This window comes from Hemiscyllium ocellatum, chromosome 9 (genome assembly GCF_020745735.1).
Source record: "Hemiscyllium ocellatum isolate sHemOce1 chromosome 9, sHemOce1.pat.X.cur, whole genome shotgun sequence".
NCBI lineage: Eukaryota > Metazoa > Chordata > Chondrichthyes > Orectolobiformes > Hemiscylliidae > Hemiscyllium > Hemiscyllium ocellatum.
In genome coordinates, this window is record NC_083409.1 from 67,975,130 (window position 1) to 67,996,583 (window position 21,454).

Genomic DNA, 21,454 nt, shown 5'->3' on the forward strand with positions numbered 1-21,454 from the left:
CGATATCCCATCATGAAGCCATATTGTGTTTCTAAATGCTTTACTATTACATGCTTTATTGTTTCTTAACATTTTGTCATAGACAGATGTTAAGTTAAGTGGCCTTTTGATACCTGTTTTTTGTGTCCTTCTGTTTTTTTTAAATAAGAGGGTTACATTGAAGCCACACTTACACTTCATCAGTTGACAGTGTAGTGTCAATAGACTCTTCACCTTTAAGATACACAATGCCCAAAGCAATTCACAGGATTCTAATCTGACAAACATCTTCTAAGAAAGAGCTATTGGGAAGAATGCACGATGAGCGGAATGGGAAATCTGCAGCCTTTTTTTTAGTATTTTGCTTAAAGAAAAATATCAGCCTTCAGACTTAAGTTAAATGTCAAGGTTGCAGTGTTTTTGTTTTTAGGATATTGGTTCACTTTGTATATTAAATGATCCAAATTAAAAGTTTCTGGTGAATTCATTTTGTTGGTGAATAGTTTAAGCTGGTACAGGTATAGAGCTGGGGTGTTGATGCTCGGACATTGGTGTACAGGCGACAATGAGGCCCTGGCAGAGGAGAATCGGCCCAGTGATGAAAGTTGGTGCCTGAAAAGTGGTGACTTCAACACTGATTGGGTCTAGCGTAGACAGCGGTGAGGCAGTGATAGAGGGATGGTGGCACAGGCATTGTTAATGATGAGATGGCTCAGGACTGATGGACTCTGTTTAAGCTATATATTTCTTTTGTTTTATTCTTCAAAATAACGCTGGATCCTGGCGACAGTGGAAAAGCCTTTCACTATTTTTTTACTGTTTTTCTCACTGTAAAATACATGTGATTAAAAAAATCATTCATTCATGTTGCTCAAACTTTTACTAATAGTCATTGTGATTGTTTTGCCTCTAGCATGATTTGGTAAACATAAAGATCTTCCAGAAAGATGAAGGGGTGATCTCAACCAATGTGCTAACAGACCAGTTGCTAACTGCAGTGTGAAAGTAGATACATTCTCTGAGAAGCATAAGACATTTTTCATTGATTCTGTAGTTCAGCTCAACAAGAAGCTGGTATTTGTTTCTTGGCTCCTTACATCCATATCGATAAAATTGGCTCTCATTCATCCTGACAACAGAATCATAGACACATGTTGTCTGGGGTCAGAGATTAAGTAATCAGAATAAGGGAGTAATTTCAACAACGTAAACACAGAATCATGTGCATTAGTATCGGAGTCCAATGACTGGAAGTGCAGAAACACTACGAGGTAGAGTTTATGAACACTTATTTTTGTTATGCAGTTTCAATTGACAGGATTTGGACACACCCTGAAAATGCGTTAGCGTTTTTTTGTCAAATAAATTTTAATGGGTGGAAGGTTAAGAAGGGCATACTGATTTCCATGACCCCAGTTTGTTGGTCATTGCTCTTATACAAAGCTCTGACCAGAAATTCATTTTTTTAAAAATTCATTTATGAAATGTGGGCTTTGGTAAATGGAGCATTTATTGCCCATTCCTAGTTACTCTTGAGAAGGTTGTGGGAAGCTGTCTTCTTGAACTGTTGCAGTCCTTTTCATGTAGGTCCTACCCTAATGCTGGCAGGGAGGGATTTCCAAGATTTTGAGCCAACAACAGTGATGGAAAGCTATATATTTCCAAGTCCAAATGGGAGAGAGGGAAACTTCCAGATTGTGGAATTCCCATGTATCTGCTGCTCTTGTCCTACTAAATAGAAGCGATTGTGTATTTGGAAGGTGCTGTCTTGGGAATCTTGGTGAATTTCTGCAATGTGTCTTGTAGATGGTTCAAATTATTCTACTGTGCATTGTAAATGAAGGAAGTGAATGTTTGTATATATGGTGCTTTGTAGTCACAAATGGTGCTAAGCATTGTGTAATCATCATCAAACATCCCCACATCTGATGTAATGATGGAGGGAAGGCCATTGATGAAGAAGCTGGAGACAGTTTAGCCTAGGATACTACCTGCAGAGAAGTCTTGGTGCTAAGATGACTGACCTCCAAAAAGCACAACCATTTTGCTTTGCGCTAGATGTAACTCCAACTAGCAAAGGTTTCCACCCAATACTCTTGTATTGTCAAAGTTCTTCTTTGGCAAGCCATGGAATCTTGTTGTCACATTCTTTTAGTAAATAACAGAATTTTGAATTTCAAAATAAATTAATGGTCTTGGTTGAGATATTAATGTGAATTAATATTTTGTGTGTCAAATTATTTTTCATCATATAGTAAATAAAAGACTTTCCATTCTTTTATATCTGTAAAGTTGATATTTTATTAAATCATTTAATAATTATGCAAAAGTAATCGGTGAAATGATACAATAACTAAGTTGATTCCAATTTACACTCAAAACTTTCTTGTAATGCTGCAATTTTCACTGATAAAAATTAAATCAGAAAAGAATTTTTAAGGTGAATAGTTCCTTGAAAGTGGAGTCACAGGTAGATAGGATAGCAAAGAAGGTGTCTGGTATGCTTGCCTTTATTGGTCAGTGCATTGAGTAGAGGAGTTGGGAGGTCATGTTGCAGCTGTACAGGACATTGGTTAGGCCATTTTTGAAATACTGTGTGCAGTTTTCGTCTCCCTGCTATAGAAAGGATGTTGTGAAACCTGAAAGGATTCGCAAGAGGTTTACAAGGATGTTGCCAGGGTTGGAGGGTTTGAGCTGTAGGGAGAGGCTAAATAGACTTGGGCTATTTTTCCTGGAGCATCAGAGGCTGAGAGGTAACCTTATAGAAATTTATAACATCATGAGGGACCTGGATAGGTTGAATAGCCAAGGTCTTTTCCCCCAGGGTAGAGGAGTTCAAAACTAGAGAGTGTTAAGGTGAGAGGAGAAGGATTTAAAAGGGTTCTAAGGGGCAACTTTTTCACACAGAGGGTGGGACATTTATGGAATGAGGTGCCGGAAGAAGTGATGGAGGCTGGTGCAATTACAAAATTTAAAAGGCATCTGGATGGGTATATGAACAGGAAGGATTTAGAGGGATATTGGCCAAATACTGGCAAATGATTAATTTAGGATATCTAGTTGGCATCAAAGAATTGGACTGAAGGGTTTGTTTCCATGCTGTACAGCTCTATGACTCCATGTGAAGATGTAAAAATGCCATGTGTAGCTTATTTAATATTCATTCTGTGTATATTGTACATCATTCCATAGCATTCAGTTTCTCATTTGAAGCATTTTGGGTATCTTTAATGCTCAGAAATGTAAGTCTCTCCTTTTAACATCTTTGACAGCAATAAAGATTAAGTGACAGATAGCCCAAATAGCAGATAACCAAGTCATGATTTTTTTTATGCCAAATCAGGTGTTCTGGCAAGTTGAGTGATATTACCAAGAATTATCTAATTTAAGTACTGAACTGCTTCTTGTACATGATGCTTTCATCCACTTTTTTCATTTGTCTTTATTGCTTGAAAACAAGTTGAGTCCTTTTGTTTACTTTCAGGTCATAGCTGACACAAATATCACTGCTATTGCAAGTCAGCTTGAAAATTTGTCAACTGGTTCCAACTTGAACTCAGCATCTGACAATCGAGCAGAAGAACCTGAGTAAGTATAAAGCAAATCAGCTCAGATCCTGTCAGAACATGTTACGATCTATGCCAAATCATGGGAGTTATAAATGGCTTTGCTAAAAGATGAGACTTTGAAAAGGTTTTTTTCCTGAATGTAAAAATTCTGTCTTCCACAATGTTTTGTAAATTGATTTCTATCAAAGGTACATATGTAAGGAACGAGGTACTCAGAAACTATGCAGCATTATAATTAAAATACATAAGATTATTTTTTTCTGTTACACATTCTGTGAATGCGCCTGAATGGCAAACTGTTGATAGCAACAGAGTGGCAGAATAGATCAAGTGGCAGAACAAGACAGCATTAGCTGAACAAGCAAGCTAGATTTGATGAAAGTTATGTGCAATGTTGCAAACAAAGACCGGTTGATGCCTTTCTGGCTCCCCATCACCTAGTCTCTTATTACTGTATTTTTTTTCACATTTGCAATTCTCTTGATTCGTGTGGGATTTCAATTGTTTATCTCTTCCATAACAGCTTACATTGCTCACAGTCATCTTAATAGACAAAAGTGTATTCATGCAAACATCCAAGTGTCATTCGAGATATTATTCAGTAGTTAAAAAGGAAGTTACATTAAGCAGTAGAACGAATTTGCAAATGATATTTGCTGTGATTAATTACAGCAAAAATTAATCAAAGTTATTATGTAACCATATATTGAAGCTAATTTGTGTCCAGAAAGTTCCTGCAAACTGCAAGTGGAGCTGTTTGCTTTTGTACAAAGGTTGTCCCAGCCTCTAGACATTCCAAAGTGCTTTACAGCCAAAAGAAATTTGTAAACTTTTATCGCTGAACTAAATTTCCAGATTTTAGTGTAATGGCTATAGAGAAATTTACCTTAGTCATCAAAACAACTCCTTGCTCTTTGCATAGTGCCATGAATCCATTGCATGATTTGTACTTATCAACAGACAAACTGTGCAATTTAAAGTGTTCTCCAAAAGGACTGCATTCAGTCAACAAAACTGTGCTGAAGCTTTGGAGTTGAGATTGAGGCGAACTTCTGGCCCAGACAAAACAGTTTTACCAAATTAGCCAGGTTGGCATACCATCACAGAATTGTTATAACACCAAAGAAAGCCATTTGGTTTCTCATGTCAGCGTTGGGTCTCCTTTGGAACAACTTACCTAGTACCGCTCCCAACTTCTCCCAGTAATCCTGCACATTCATCCCTCCCAGATAACAAACCAATTCCCTCTTGATTGCATGAGTTGACTCTGCTTCCATCATATACTTAAGTAGTACATCCCAGATCCTAGGCACTCATTGTGTGAAAAAAGACATGTCCTTGTAGGTGGCTTATTTCAGCATATTGGATTAAATTCTAACCATAAGCCACAACTATTATTTTCAGAACAAGATTAAAAATGAAAAGTTCACAGTGAAACTATAAGGTTTATTCCCTTCTGAACATATTGCCCCAATTTCAGTCTCAGTCTGAGAAGCTTGAGAATAGTCCTTACTATCATACAAAATCTTCACCATCTCATAATGGGTAAGGATTAAATTTTCAGATAAGTCAACAAATGAGTGAACAGCTGGTGTGACTACAGCAAACAAAAGTCTCGTTTAATTGGAACCCGATGCCAAATGTACAACTGCAGTTCAAGTTTTCAGGTTTAAATTGATGAAGTGAATGATGTTCAAATACTGGCCACTTCGACCATGCACTGAGCGGTCTGACTGAATGAGACACTAGAAGCCACTCTCAAAATGGCTTTGGAAACTCTCTTTTATTTGCCGGGCCCAAGATCAGTAAAGTTGCAATCAGCAGTTCTCTTACTGACATGAATGTGAAATATAGAATCAATAAATGTATTGCAAAAGAGACAGTGAATGAATGGGAATGGCAAGTTTTAATATTGAAATAAGGGCAATAATAAGAAAGGAATGCACACATAAATGTTATGCAAGTTTATTAATAACAAGTGGGCTTTAAAACAAACATTGTGAAGCAGCAAAATCTCAATAAAATGAAATTTTAAATTAATTGAGTTAATCCAAAGATTAAAAATAAGCATACAAAGAGTGGCAATATGAAAATATTACATGAAAATATGTAAGGCACAAAATGGTATGCAAAAAGTTGATTTACGAAGAAATTCCACTTGTATTACAAAAGAGATTTTGCTTTGCAAGGTTCGCTAACTCCTCATTCTCCAATCGCATGTTTATGATCAGTGCCATCTGAGAAGTACAAACATATATTTCTCGGTTGCAAAGCAAAAGCATGACTGATACAGTATAAATAATCAGATTGCTTTTTACTGGAAGATTTAATATGCTATTTTTCATATTTTGTCCAACCTTTAAAATGTGTAATATCTCAGTCTGATATATAATACTATAACAATAAAAACTGAAAAGCATACATGAAAACAGATGAATAAGCTGTACTTTCATTATCAGACATCCACAGTGTATCAACATAACTTTAGAGAAAGGACCAGATGGACTGGGATTCAGTATTGTTGGAGGACATGGAAGCCCTCATGGAGATCTACCAATCTACGTTAAAACTGTGTTTGCCAAGGTAATTCTGTAATTTTCTTACTCCTACTCAACCATTGTATCAGAAAGTAGCAATAGTTGTCCATTCTTAAACTCTTTCTTTAAAAAATGCAACAGGCCTGTACATATTTGCAATAAACAAAATCTGTTGCAGATTAATCTATATGTGAAAGTATTTCTACTATGAAACTTTTCATATCATCTCTCCTTTTGCTTTTTTGAATGAAGATTTCTAATTTAGTCTGAAATTCTTTTGGAAGGGATCAATTACAACTAGAAACAGAATAAGGATGCCCAATACTCTTTTATAGAGAATGTCAAAAAGTCTTTTGTCTTGTAAATATTAGCTTGATTCTTATCTGGTCTCTTGAACTAGAAGAACAATTGGATTGTTCAAAGTAGATTGTTCACAGTTAGTAAGTTTGCAGATGACACCAAAATTGGAGGTGTAGTGGACAGCGAAGAGGGTTACCTCAGATTGCAACAGGATCTGGACCAGATGGGTCAATGGGCTGAGAAGTGGCAGATGGAGTTTAAATCGGATAAATGTGAGATGCTGCATTTTGGGAAAGCAAATCTTAGCAGGACTTATACACTTAATGGTAAGGTCCTCGGGAGTGTTGCTGAACAAAGACACCTTGGAGTGCAGGTTCATAGTTCCTTGAAAGTGGAGTCGCCGGTAGATAGGATAGTGAAGAAGGCGTTTCATATGCTTTTTTTTATTGGTCAGAGTATTGAGTACAGGAGTTGGGAGGTCATGTTGCGCTTGTACAGGACATTGGTTAGACCACTGTTGGAATATTGTGTGCAATTCTGGTCTCCTTCCTATCGGAAAGATGTTGAGAAACTTGAAAGGGTTCAGAAAAGATTTACAAGGATGTTGGAGGATCTGAGCTACAGGGAGAGGCTGAACAGGCTGGGGCTGTTTTCCCTGGAGCGTCGGAGGCTGAGGGGTGACCTTACAGAGGTTTACAAAATTATGAGGGGCATGGATCGGATAAATAGACATAGTCTTTTCCCTTGGGTCGGGGAGTCCCAAACTAGAGGGCATAGGTTTAGGGTGAGAGGGGAAAGATATAAAAGAGGCCTATGGGGCAACTTTTTCACGCAGAGGGTGGTACATGTATGGAATGAGCTGCCAGAGGATGTGGTGGAGGCTGGTACAATTGCAACATTTAAGAGGCATTTGAATGGGTATATGAATAGGAAGGGTTTGGAGGGATATGGGCCAGGTGCTGGCATGTGTGATTAGATTGGGTTGGGATATCTGGTCGGCATGGTCAGATTAGACCGAAGGGTCTATTTCCATGCTTTATGACTCTAAGTAACTTATGATTTCAATGGAGGAGACAAAATTATGCTTTGAGAAAAATATTCAGCTTTTAAAAGAGGATTAAATGTTTGATGACGAGTACATTTTAAAGTTCTTCAAAAGTGCAGATATTGATGAACTGTAATGTCAGTAACCATACAGCTACGATGACACAGGCTATAAAATGTAGAACCTTTCAGAGTCACCAGTTCACAGTTCAGCATAGCAAAAGAAAAACTTGTATTTGCATAGCACTTTTCAAAACCACAGGAACCCCTGAGTCCTTTACAAGTACCAAATACTTTTGAAGTGTAATAACTGTATAATGTATGAAACACTGCAGCCAATTTGCCGACAACAAGCTCCTTCAAACAGCAAGGTCACCACAAATTTGTTTCTTGTTAGTGTTCTTTGAGAAATAAATATTCGTTAGGTCAAAAGAGATTGTTTTTGTGCTCTCCTTCAAAATTGTGTCCTGGAATCTTTTAAGAGCACCTAGGTGGGCAGACAGACCTTGGTTTAACATTGCATTTGGAATTAAACCTCTGAGTATCAGCCTTGGTTATCTTGTACTGAAGTCTTGGCCAAATCTTTTTGTCTTTAATTGCAAACAAAATGGCACATATATCCTGCAGCCAGTCTACTGCCTCCCTTCCTGATCTTGCTGACTTACCCAAGGAGGGAATATGTGCAAGCAGTAGGCAGGAAAATGATTATTTTCCACTGCTGTAATTGGGCTGTGCCAGATCATGAGGGAGCTCGTCAAGTGATTTTTATGAAAAGTAGATGACATTGTGACCTCTCTTAAGCAAACTATTTGAACTTGGTAATGGGCCGATGGTGGTGCAGTGGTAATGTTACTGATACAGTAATTCAGCTGCCCATCTAATACTCTGGGCATGGGTTCAAATTCCATAACGCAGCGGATGGAAATTAAGTTTATCAAGGACACTTGTGGTGTAGTCATAATGACCCTACTTCTGGTTCAGGAAGCTTGTGTTCACCTCCCCCCCCCGCTTGTCCCAGAGCTGTGTCAGAGTAACAAATCTGAAACCTGGTGGTAACTGTGGCAGCAATACTGGAACAATCTGATTTGATGCAAAGCAGTTTAGACAAACAAAATTCTGAGCAGCAAGGGAAATGTAATAACTAAGCCATTGCTACCCTACCCCAGGTCCCATCTCTCCATTTCTCCTGGTTACTTTGAAGACAGTGATCTTCTCGGTTCTCCTGCACAGACTGCAGCCACAACATTGGCTGTTGATTTGGGCCAGAAAACCTCCACTGGGGAACATTCCGATATCTGGGTTATTAAAACTCCTATCCAATGTGAATAATGCTTCAAAGCAGGCTGGGGATGATGCTAGAACACAACATGGAATTGGTCCCATCTCCTAATTCCCACCTCCTGTGGTAAAATCTGATCCATAAAGTGGGGCAAGTCTCTGCTCTTTGGCAGAACCAGAACTGAGACCAGCACCTATAAATTAAACATTATTCTGAAGTAGCAAAGGAACACAGATGGCATTTTCTTAATTTTCTTCTTGGTTCCCTGGATTATATTACTGTTGCGAGGTCAAATTTTTGATTTAAGTGGTCATTTTCAATCTCTAATTGTCGTAACGTGTGTGACAGAGAACTATTTTCAAAAACTATTTGCATCAGCTAGCTCTGAGTGGTCCACAGATTGATGATGGGGACGATTCTCTGACCTACACATTGTAGCATTAACTAAGCATGACATTTGCCCATTAAATTATTGTAATATTGGAGCTACTTTAATCAAAATCAAAATATGCAAAAACAAAAATTCTAAGCCATAAAGAACTTGGATCTAACTGACTTTGTTTTTGTCTTTTTGCAGGGTGCTGCAACAGATGATAGCCGATTAAAACGAGGGGATCAAATCTTAGCTGTAAATGGGGAAAGTTTGGAGGGTGTCACTCACGAACAGGCTGTTGCTATTCTGAAACGGCAAAAGGGAACTGTAACGTTAACGGTGCTGTCATGAATATAACAATGTGGCCATGTTTAATAATGGCATTTCTGTTCAAAGTCTGCCAGAAAATAATGTCACATTGCCAAATTTAAGGATGTTATTCAACAAAGATTGATTTTCGACCTTTTTCTCCCTTTTAACTCATTATATTAATAACCAATGTTGGTATGTTAAAAGAGAGAGAACTAAATTACATCGATCGCTGTGTATTGATTTTTAAACATCTTTCTAATGATCCAATCCAGCTGCAGCTTCTTGACAAATTTCACAAAGTGCTCTCATATTTAATTATTCAATGTAGCTATAGTAAATTCCTAGATCTGTAGTGCCTGAGTCTGGTTTTGGGTACATGGGGTAAATATTAGCTTTAATCATATGGGCAGTGACTTGTTGATCAGATCACCTACCCTTTATAGAACTCATCTGATTTTCATTCCTTTGAATTTGATCTGTTATTTTGTCTGTTAAATCATTTATTTCACTGATTTGTTATTTGTTTTATATCTTGTATTTGAGTTTTTATAAGATTTTGGTTTCTAATTCATTGTAACTATAAAACAATTGTTTTTTTTTACAATGATTATCTAATTTGCACTATATAAATGTGAAAATGTCCTTGGTCCAACACAACAAAACATTTTGGTTCCTAGTATAATTTATTAATGATTTGAGAAGATATCTTGCGTGTCAAGCGTTAAATTTTCAAGAAAATGTTAATATCTTTGATCTATCTGTCCATGTTTCACAAGAAAATGAACCCTTTTCCACAAGTCTTTGAAGGCAGCACTATAAATCAATCACATCATTCAAGTTTTATCTATAATCTTCAGGCATAAAAAAACTTAAAATGAACTCCAGGTGTGATTTTAACTGATAGTGATAATATAGGTGTATAGAGAGAGAGTGAGAAGCAAACTGTGGAGTCTCCCATCTGGGAGCAAGGGTTCAAGAATTCTGATGACCATGCCTCATTTGCATTTCTCAAAACTGATTCTCGTCCAAAGTCATTGTGAGTTCCATCAACATTTCAGGTGCAAGTCAAAGTTTGTGAGAAATATTATGGTCCTGGTGAATAAGGTAAATAAGGAGGAGCTCAGGGAATTGAAGACCCAAGTTAGCCTTTTAAAAGTAGAAAAAGTTGTATCTAACAGCATCCCCAGAATTGTGCCCAAAAGGCATGTAATGATGTAGCCCATTGTTACACCTACGGTTATAAAGGCTTGCATGTTGTGATGTGCCTTTCAGTCTCAATTTGCGAAATTTACAATGAAATGTTTGAAACAAAGAGCCCACTGTGCAGAAACCACGTGTTCAGGCATGTACTCCATTGTGACATGATCAGCATTTTTTTTAAAAAATAGACTTAAGACAAGACGTTGAGATAAAATGTGAGTTACGCTTATTCAAACCATACCTGCCTACGTTACACTACATCGTAGTCTGTTGTGTATATGTAAGTCACTCTTTGTCATTTGTCATAATGCTATATGTTTCAAAGCAGTGATTTAAAAAGCAAGGTGAAATAAAATTTATCACTACCAATCATTCCCTTCAGCTACATGTGTCGCTGTACTAGAATGATTTCTTTGAAAATAAACATAGCAGAAAAAAGCTAAATTTCCTGAGAGTTCAATAGTTCTTTGTGGTGGTGAACAGTAGCCTCTTGTTCTCATTCTATTGTGTATCTCATGTTTGGCCTGAAAATACTTTACATATTTACTTAAATGTTTAATTCTGAACCTTTGAGGAAATGTGATAAAAATCTAAGAGAAAGAGTAATTTTGTTAATGCAATAATTGTTTCTTGGTGAACTGTACTTTGTGTTTCATTTCATATCAATGCAAATTATATTAATTACTTTGCTGTGGAAAGTTAAATAAATTTGTATGAATGTGAATTAAGATTCTAAAGTAAATTAAAATGAAACTTGTTCAATTTAGAACATTTTAAGATATTAACAATGCTCTTGTTTTCAGTTTATATTATTCCACCCCACTCCAACCTCACCCCTGCTGACTATTGCTACACTATCATTCTATGATTCCAGCAGATCTTTTGAATTATTATTCTTTGCATGTGAGGCAAGTATTACCCCAGTGCTCAATGATCTAAATTGGCTCCACTTTCAACTATGCTGCTATTTTAAAGGTCTCATCCTTGCTTTGAAATCCCTTGATTCCCTTGTCCGGATCTAACTTTACGATCTCCAAAACTACACTCTTCAAAACCTTTGTGCTCCTCCAACTCACCTTTTTCCATAGCCAATTTTAATTACTAAACTGTCACCAGACATATCATCAACTGTTGAAGACCTAAGCTCTGGAATTCCCTCTTTAAACTTCTCTGCCTTACTTCCTCTCTTTCTTAGTTTAAGGCAGTCCTTATGTCAATCTTTAATTCCAGTTGATTGTAATTAACTGGACAACTCAGATCCCAGAGTGAATCCTGGCTTTTGTAATTTGGTTCTGATGGTGATCAGTCACTGAAAATATTCACAAGTGGTTGCCAAGATATGTTTAATTAAAGAACATGAAAATGTATTATAAAAGGAAAAAAACACTACTTTATACTTATACAAGAGCAGAAATAAAGATTTAGCAATTTTATTCTCAACAAAAACCTTACAGATGCTCAAACCTCAGTGAAGGATCACCCTGTTTCTAATTTAAAGTTTCGTGTTCAGTTGCACAACTACATTTGGTTCTTTTCAAGCAAATTTCAAAATTCAAACTTGGGAACAGCATGGTGGCTTAATGGTTAGCATTGCTGCCTCACAGCACCAGGGCCTGGGTTCAATTCCAGCCTCAGGCAATTGTCTGTGGTTAATACATTCATGTGTGGGTTTCCTCCAAGTGCTCCGGTTTCCACCTACAATCCAAAGATGTGCAGGTTAGGCAGATTGACCATGCTAAATTGCCCATAGCATCCAGAGATGTGCAGGGTAGGTGGGTTAGCCATGGGGAATGCAGGGTGACAAGGATAGAGAAGGGGAAGTGTGTCTGGGTGGGATGCTCTTCAAAGTGTCAGTGTGAACTTGATGGGCCAAATAGCCTGCTTCCACACTAGGGGTTCTCTGATTCAATGATATCTGCTTGAGTTAATGTCTCTTCATGCAACCTTAAAACATAGTACTAACACAATTTCTTTAACTCTCTTTCAAAATCTTCTGTTTCTGGAATTTTCCCTTACTGACACTTTCCCTTACTGACATTAACCACTTAGGTCTTCTTTGCAGCCAAACAGCTTTGGAGATTGTTGAGCTAACAGGATTTGCTGTGATTGACCTGTGTTCTCCAACAGAAACCTTAACATTGCCAAATCTTCTGAGTGGTTTCTCTTTTCTAAAAGGAAGCTGTTTCTGTCTCCATCTCCCTATCATGAGACATCTTATTGTTTGTTAGTCAGCAGCCCAATTTTTTTCTCTCATCTATCTTTGGTTTTGTAAAATGTATTTACATCAACCATTATTTTTAGACCCTCATTAAAATCCATATAAACACATTTCCACCCATTCTGCTACTGCTCTCAGAACGAGTACAAGGAAAGCAATGGAAATAGGCAACTGTAGCAATCAGCATATAATGTCCTTGTTGTTCAAGGACCTAGTTGTGATGATGAAATATATTCCCCTCTAAGACATCAATAAATGTAAGACAAATAGAGAACAGAAATCATGTAGTCGGGCTCTGAAATTGTGGAATTTAACATCAAACCCTAGAGACTATAAAGTGCCTTGTGTTGTGCTTCATTGGAATATTGTAGCAGATCCAGGACAAAATGAGAGCAAGGTGGCTTAATGAAATGGCAAGCAACTGGCAAGTCAGTCATTGCTATGGACAGAGCAGAGGTGTTCCACAAAGCGGTCACCCAGTCTGCATTTGGTCTGTGTCTCCCAATATAAAGGACTTAGCTGTGTGAGCTGTGAATGCAGTCGACTATAGTGAAAGAAGTACAAGTAAAATTCTGCTTGATCTGGAATGTGTGTTTGAGGTCTTGAACAGTAAAAAGGTGAATCAGCAGGTGGACTTAATTGGCAGTTAATTCATAAAACTAAACATTTTTCCTTCCACCCTTATAAATTTGAAAGGGTTAGAAAATGAGAGTGAAAGGAAGGCAAGATCCAAGGTAAAGAATGGATAGCTGGGTATGCCCCAAAAGTCTCCTCAGATCAGAAGGGATAGCACTGAGGGTAGAGATGAGAATCAGAAGCCAAGTGTTAAAGGTTAGGATTCAGTTATACAGGGCAATAGTGAAACTACATTTGAATACTGTGTGTAGTTTTGGTCCTCTTATTTAAGGAATTATCCAAGTGATGTGAAGACAAGTCAGTGGAGGTTTACTGGATTCATACCTGGACTAAGTGATTTATTTATCAGGAAAGGTTGGAAGGACTGGGCTTGTTTCCACTGGATTCTGGATTAGTGGTGCTGGAAGAGCACAGCAGTTCAGGCAGCATCCAAAGTGCAGCGAAATTGACATTTTGGGCAAAAGCCCTTCATCAAGAATAAAGGCAGTGAGCCTGAAGTGTGGAGAGATAAGCTAGAGGAGGGTGGGGGTGGGGAGAAAGTAGCATAGAGTACAATGGGTGAGTGGGGGAGGGAATGAAGGTGATAGGTCAGGGAGGAGAGGGTGGAGTGGGTAGGTGGAAAAGAAGATAGGCAGGTAGGACAAGTCAGGACAAGTCATGGGGACAGTGCTGAGCTGGACGTTTGGAACTAGGATGAGGTGGGGGGGAGGGGAAATGAGGAAACTGTTGAAGTCCACACTGATGCCCTGGGGTTGAAGAGTTCCGAGGCGGAAGATGAGGCGTTCTTCCTCCAGGCGTCTGGTGGTGAAGGAGCAGCGGTGAAGGAGGCCCAGGACCTCCATGTCCTCGGCAGAGTGGGAGGGGGAGTTGAAATGTTGGGCCACGAGGCGGTGTGGTTGATTGGTGCAGGTGTCCCGGAGATGTTCCCTAAAGCGCTCTGCTAGGAGGCGCCCAGTCTCCCCAATGTAGAGGAGACCGCATCGGGAGCAACGGATACAATAAATGATATTAGTGGATGTGCAGGTAAAACTTTGATGGATGTGGAAGGCTCCTTTGGGGCCTTGGATAGAGGTGAGGGAGGAGGTGTGGGCACAGGTTTTACAGTTCCTGCGGTGGTAGGGGAAAGTGCCAGGATGTGAAGGTGGGTTGTAGGGGGGCATGGACCTGACCAGGTAGTCATGGAGGGAACAGTCTTTGCGGAAGGCGGAAAGGAGTGGGGAGGGAAATATATCCCTGGTGGTGGGGTCTTTATGAAGATGGTGGAAATGTCGATGGATGATTTGGTTTATGCGAAGGTTTGTAGGGTGGAAGGTGAGCACCAGGGGCGTTCTGTCCTTGTTACGATTGGAGGGGTGGGGTCTGAGGGCAGAGGTGTGGGATGTGGACGAGATGCGTTGAAGGGCATCTTTAACCACATAGGAAGGGAAATTGTTTAGAAGGGTGAAGGATGACTTGATTGAAGTGTAAAAGATCCTGAATAGTTTGTCAAAGTAGACAAAAAAAGGGATGGTTCCTCTTGTGGGAGTGAGTCCAGAATGAGGGAAGGGGTACTGTTTAAAATTAGGAGTCATCCTTTTCAGAAAGAGATGAGGTAAACTTTTTTTTTCTCTCAGAGGCTTGTTTGACTTTGTGAGTCAGAGTTAGGGTAGTTAAGTATTTGTAAGACTGAAGTACATAGATTATTGTAAGGCAACATACTCACAGGCTAGCGGGAATAGATTGGAATATGGACTTTGAAACGCAAGCAGATCAACCATGATCTTAATGTGTGGCGGAGGGAGTTTCAATGGGTCACAGCAACCTGATCCCAACTCCTAGTTCATATGTTTGTATGTAAATACCTGTTTTGATAAAATTTTAATTGGAAATGCAATCATTTTGAGGTGAGATTTAAACACCTCTCAAAGTTTAGGCACAGTTTCAGATGCTTTTTGAATGTAAATTTCAAATAATTGTTGAATGTTTGAGGGGTACAGAGCCCCCATGTTTATAAGGGCTCCAGCAAGAATGCTGCAGACCCAACTAAGGAAGGGAAGAAAGGCCCTGTTTGGGTCGTGTGCGTTCTCTTCCTCAGCAATCCATTCTAATCCCTCTCCTTTTCCTCTCCAATGTGACATGGCAAAGAAGGCAGAAGATCAGTCAGGTCACACTGTTAACACTTCACATCTGTCATCAGTCACCTTCCTCCTGCCAAGCTCCAACCTGGAAATATTTAAGTGGCCTTAGAAAATAAGTCAGTGAAAAATTGATGAGGAAGAGTGAAAGTGATTTGAGTGATGGGAGACATATCGCCTGGGCAAATAGGCCTGAAGGCCCAGGTCTTATTCATGCTGTCTTTAAAGAAAGGATACATTAGTGATACGTAAATAACCAAGGACAGAAAACCCAGTGCCCACAAGTTTGCAGAAAAGCAGTGTTACATCATTCTGTGCTGGCATATATTTTTAATGTTGTGCAATTTATCTTTTCTTTAAAAGCAGATCTGCTATACTGAAAGGAAATTGCATTGTGGCAGTAGATTGCTGCTATGCTACTGATTTGTGAGAAAGCACATCTAAAGGGATCATTTTAACCCTGACAGATGGGTTCTCTGTAACTATTTACCAAGACCTTTGAAGCTAGAAAATACTACATAGGCCATTCTGTTGTGCTGGGTTCCTATGACAGCGGTCTGAGAATTCATGGCAGAAATCTTTGGGCTTCTGCTGTAATCATCCTGCATCTGCCACATGCTTCAGAGGGGGCTGTAGACCAACAACAGTCTCTTAAAGATGCAAAGGTGAAAAGTCAGGAGCCCTGCTGCAGAAGGTATAACGGTGATTGTCAAAGGATGGTATTAATAGCAAAAACAAAAAAATTATCTAAAGTCCACAGCAAATGTTTTTGTTTATAAACAACTGGGCTATTTCACTAACTAACAATAGGTTTTATACAGGCATGATTTGTATCACATATTAATAGGGTTGTAATGATACAAAATGGGGCTGACTGTGTCATTGTGGCATTAGACCCTATTTTAAAGTTCCTGTTCATTCCAGTCTCAGGTAAAAGTAAAGTCGTAAAATTAGGTGGCTAAGCAAAAATAAGACTGACCTACCCAGGCGATAAAACCCAATATCGTTGCCTGGGAGTATCTAGATGTGATGTAATCTAATGCTTACTGTCTCATCTGCCTGAAGTATGATTCGGATATGACTACCTTTATCTTAATCTATTACTCCTGTCTAAAGTAACAGATTAAATTACATTAATTAGATGAGAATTGTGTGTATTGAGGGAGATGATTTATGGTTATTTCCATTGGCTAGATGGCTGGTATGTATTTAGAAGAATGCCAACAGTATGGGTTCAATTTGCATTCCAACTGAGGTAGTCTTGGGAGCTGCCTCCTTGTGCTGCTGCTGAGAGTGAATGGCAAACCACCTCTGATAAAAGAAAACTGCCAAGAAACCAGCCTATGATAAATATCAGCAGAAACTGAGCTCCAGACCTGCCTTTTGACAGAGCTCGCATGAATGACAATAAAAACAACTGGATAAATATATAGTTAAGTATACTATCAAAGACCAAAGGTTGGAAACACAAAATCTCAAAACATACAAACTATAGTTCCTAATTAAATTTGCTTTCTGTAAATCTGTTACCTTTCAAAAAGTAATCTTCCACATTGCTTCTCTTCTTACACTTAATGTTGGTAATTTTTAACATGCTTTTCGAGTTTTGAATTCATCTCTAATTCACAACAGCCAGCAATTTGCATTAATTTTGCTAATCGCTTTTAAATTCTTGGAAAATTCAACTGGAGTATCTGCCTCCTTTTTTGACCAAAAATAATTAATTTGTTTCACACTTGGTTTTGTAAAAGTGCATTCATTGCCTTGAAAAATCAGTTGTCCCAGTGCGTTTAATGGTGTGTTGGATTAAAGCTTGGATTTCCTAAATTTTCTTGAAATTCAGAGTGGTATGAGGGAATGAAACATTCCTGTGACACTAACTGAAATGAGTCAGATGATTTAAAATATTCTGGATTTTAAGTGTGAATCTGTGCAAATGTGTGAGAAGCACTACTGCTATGGTAAGAGTAGTGTAACTTCAGTAGCTGTACTGACCTGACAAACCTTGGATTCATATCAGCAACCTGATGGAGATACCTAGCTCCCAACCACATGATTCTCTGCAGTGGCAACTGTATAGTGCGAGCACAAAGTAATAGGAGAATGAAGCGTTGAGTAGACAGTGGTACACGCCATGGCAGAGCAATGAAGATCATTCATCTTTTTTATCGCATTGGAGTCAAGTTCATTTGAGCCACCTGCAGGTGCTGACCTCCATGCCACCTCATCAGTCAGAATGGCCAGTCATTGCCATCATAAGGAAAAGAACCTCCTTGTTGTCCAAGACAAACTTCAGTATAATCTCAAGGGAAGCATCGTTAAAGCTGAGTGCCACTTGTTGCCTGGTCTCTGGAGGCATGTGGGAATGATGAGCAGAAGTTGAGTGGTTGCAGAGGGTGAAGTGCTAACTAGGTATTTCCAAAATTTGGTGCCCAGATATTAGAACCTGGAAGGTCCTGGTGGGCTTCCAAACTTCCTGGCCATAAAATTTGGTTTTGTACTAAATGTTGGTAACACACACACACACATACATATATATATGTGTGTGTGTGGATTAGGAAAATAGGAGAAAATTAAGACTGTGTTGCAAAGAATTTACAATGTGACTTTTTGGACTGCACGACAGAATAACTGGAAATTTTCTGCTGTTTAGTAAAAGCCTTGGACCAAAGCTTTTAAAAGAAATATAGGAGGTTGCTTAAAAAAAATAACAGACTAAGTTTTGCAAGGGGCCTAGAAACTGCCTCTGGCCTGTGTTTTTTTCCCAAAAGCTTGAAGGTTGTTCAGCTATGCATGAGCTTGCAAGGAAGCAAAGTTACCTCAGTAATAATGTAACTTTTGAAAATCAGTTGAAGAAATACCTCAATGAAGTATTTCCTGGGAATCAGAGGAAGTTCCAGGAAGTAATATTTCTGATTTCCTAATAATCTCTGAAATCTGAACCTCAATCATGAGACCGAAGTCAAACTGACCTGTTACCTAAAGTCAGAGTCATCCATTAAATCCATCATGGCTGACAGCAATATGATTTTGTTAACAAGAAACCAAAGGATTTGTGAGAAAGTCGCCTCATCCTACCCTTTTAATTTGGACTCTTAATAGGTTTTTTTCATTGCTTCCAATTAGTAATTATTCTGCAGAGCTGTGTGTTCACCTTATCTATGTCTATGAATGTTAAGATTAAGGGAGATATAAATTAATTGCTATAGTAGCTAAATTGATAACTAGTTTGACAATGTGTTTAAAGCATAAGTTTGTTTCCAATGCCTGGGTTATCTTTATGTGAACTGGAGAAATCTAATGCAAATCTACTTTTAAATAACTGTAAATTATATTTTATTCATCCACAGGATGAGGGGTCACTGGCTAGGCCAACATTTATAGCCCAATGCTAGCTGACATTTTCTTCAGGAAGTATCACCTTGGTCAGTGAAGAAATTTGAAGTTCCCCACCCAGAGTATATTCTGTGCCCTTTCCATCGATGTTGCTCCTTTAACAAGGTTATGCTGTCCTTGTTTTTTTTCAGAGAGACCATAAAAGACACAGACTCCAAAATGGATTTGGAAGGATCTAGGGTCAGTTTGATTATAGCCAACAGATACTACCTCAGGCAAAAGGCTTTCAAGTTTAAAAAAAAAACCTGTACAATGTAAGGGAAGTGGCCAGTTCTCCCAGCTCAGCTTTTCTCTGGGTTGGTCTGGCTATACACTGAAAGCAGTCAGGCAGTTGTAAAAGCTGCTGAACCCAAAGAAGCAAATCCATGTTGATCTTCCTCTCTCTCTGATTCCTCTCTGTAAGTCCTGTTGTTTGATTTTACCTTTTGTGACTAAAGGTGTTTATGGGGATTGTTGAAAGTATTGGGAACAGCATCATTAAGTTGGGACTATCTGTTGAGTTTTCAAATAGGTTGTTATTCTGTATTCTTTTCTCTTTTGTTTGTGTTTCATTAAGTAATCTTGTAAATAAATTCTGTTTTGTTTAAAACTAAGTGAGTTGACCAGCAGAATCTATCCTGGAATATCCACTATACTCCTGCTTAAAACAACTAGCAAAGTTAGGGTGTGGGCTATTTTCTTGAAATGTTTTGAGGGGTCTGGCCTGGTCAATAACAGTATATGGTGTTCAACATGGTGCGTGTTGATTTATTAGTAGAGGAAGGACAAGAGGTGGTAATCATTAAGCAACTTCTCTTTCCCATGTTTGTTCTGTTGACCTGAGAATTCATTGGGTCTGAATTCAATGCTCCTGATGACCATGCTGCCATGTATTATGGGTCCATTCTGAAAATGAGACAGGAAATACTCAGTGGTGGTATTGAAGGAGTCAGGGCCATTGGCTATAATATCTAATTTGGTGAGGAAGGCTGGTGCTTGAATAGCCTGTGGAACAGCCATTGTAATGTTGACACTAGTCAACATGTTAGTATGCAGGACTTTGTAAACGTAGTTGACTGAGTAGAATGTGCCTTTGTCATTTCATGTGCCTAGGTTATTGTCAGGCCATCTCCAATCTTACCCTAATGACTGACAGAAATAACTCCACAGAGAACAGTCACCCTTTATTTACATATAGAGAACCCTTGACGCTGATCCAGCTCTCTCAGAGCCAGGTCTCAGAGTGACAGGATTTCTGGCACTCCAGTTCTTATTGGTCAGCTAGATTAACAGCCCCAACCAGGGAACTTATATTCTATTAAGCCACCTGAGCTGACCTTGTTACAATCAGGACACTGACAAAGCAACATCAACATGGTAGACAAGTTAAATCCATCTGAATTACGGTGGGACCAATATGTGCAATAACTAAAATAAGGTTGTACTTTCCATGCTGCAGGAAGGTGGGAGTTCTGCTTACTGCATCTTAAGGGTAGGAGTGGGTGCCTTACGTCTCTGGTTCAGCTTCTGTTCTTTCCCTTCATGTTCCATTAGATTAAGGCACAAAAGAGTTCCCATGCAAAGCGTATTATATATTCCTTACTGAAGAAAGGGAGCAAGTTTTATTTTATTATTCACTCATTGTACATGGGCATCCCTGGCTTCAGCACTTAATGGCAATGCCTACTTGGCCTGGAGAAGGTGGTGGTGAGCTGCCATCTTAAGCTGCTCCTGGCAAGTGGTGGTGAGTAACACAGTAAAACAACTGGCGGGAACAAAGACAAATTTGAAATGAGCAGAACAATAAGGTTTCTTGAATCCTTAAAATATTTGTGTTTGGATTTCTAAATTTACCCTTTGTCCCATGCCTTGTAATTGTGAAAACTTATGGTCAACCTATTCTTGAAACGTCTGAGGAGACAGAAAGTGAGTTAACATTTCAAGTTGGTGGCCACTCCTCAGAAATCGTGTACTTGGAGGTCACAGCAAGCTAATCTGATGAAGAGTCATCTAGACTCAAAACATTAGCTTGATTTCTCTCCATGGATGCTGCCTGACCGGCTGTGTTCTCTAGCAGTTTAGTTTTCAGTCGGGAAAAAGGGAAGTGGGTGGAAAGAATAAATAAGAAGGATGTGATGGAATGGAAAGCAGGGAATACAAGGTGACAAACAGACAATGATACAAACAAATGATGGTAATGGTACAAATAAAGAAAGAAACGTTGTGCCCATACAATGTCTAAATGGATGGAGAAGCATCACCATATCTTTCCCATAAAAGGGAGAAAGATTATGAGCTGAGATCATTAAACATTGACTCTGGAAGGTTGCAAAATGCCTAATCAAAAGATGAGTTGCTGTTCTTTGAGTTTACCTTGACCCCGCACCCAAGTCGTAGTATTATTTGCTGTTTTAATTCTTGACATGGCTATAATACACCAATTGCTTGTCATTTCTCATACTGTCAGAATAAAATTTAATACACCATAATCTTTTAACATTTGTACATTAATTTTTCA

The 21,454-nt window shown here is 38.7% G+C and overlaps 1 protein-coding gene across 2 annotated transcripts in view; it reads left to right on the top strand.

Annotated features, from left to right (window-relative positions):
• The window catches only part of patj (PATJ crumbs cell polarity complex component), a 384,258-nt gene extending 374,356 nt beyond the window's left edge, over positions 1-9,902 (top strand). For both annotated transcript variants that reach the window (XM_060830432.1, XM_060830434.1), the window contains 3 exons: positions 3,464-3,567; positions 6,008-6,131; positions 9,286-9,902. In XM_060830432.1, coding sequence (XP_060686415.1) covers positions 3,464-3,567; positions 6,008-6,131; positions 9,286-9,432 — 375 coding nt within the window. In that variant the 3' untranslated portion in view covers positions 9,433-9,902. The remainder of the gene's footprint in view (positions 1-3,463; positions 3,568-6,007; positions 6,132-9,285) is intronic.
• Positions 9,903-21,454: the final 11,552 nt, after the last annotated feature.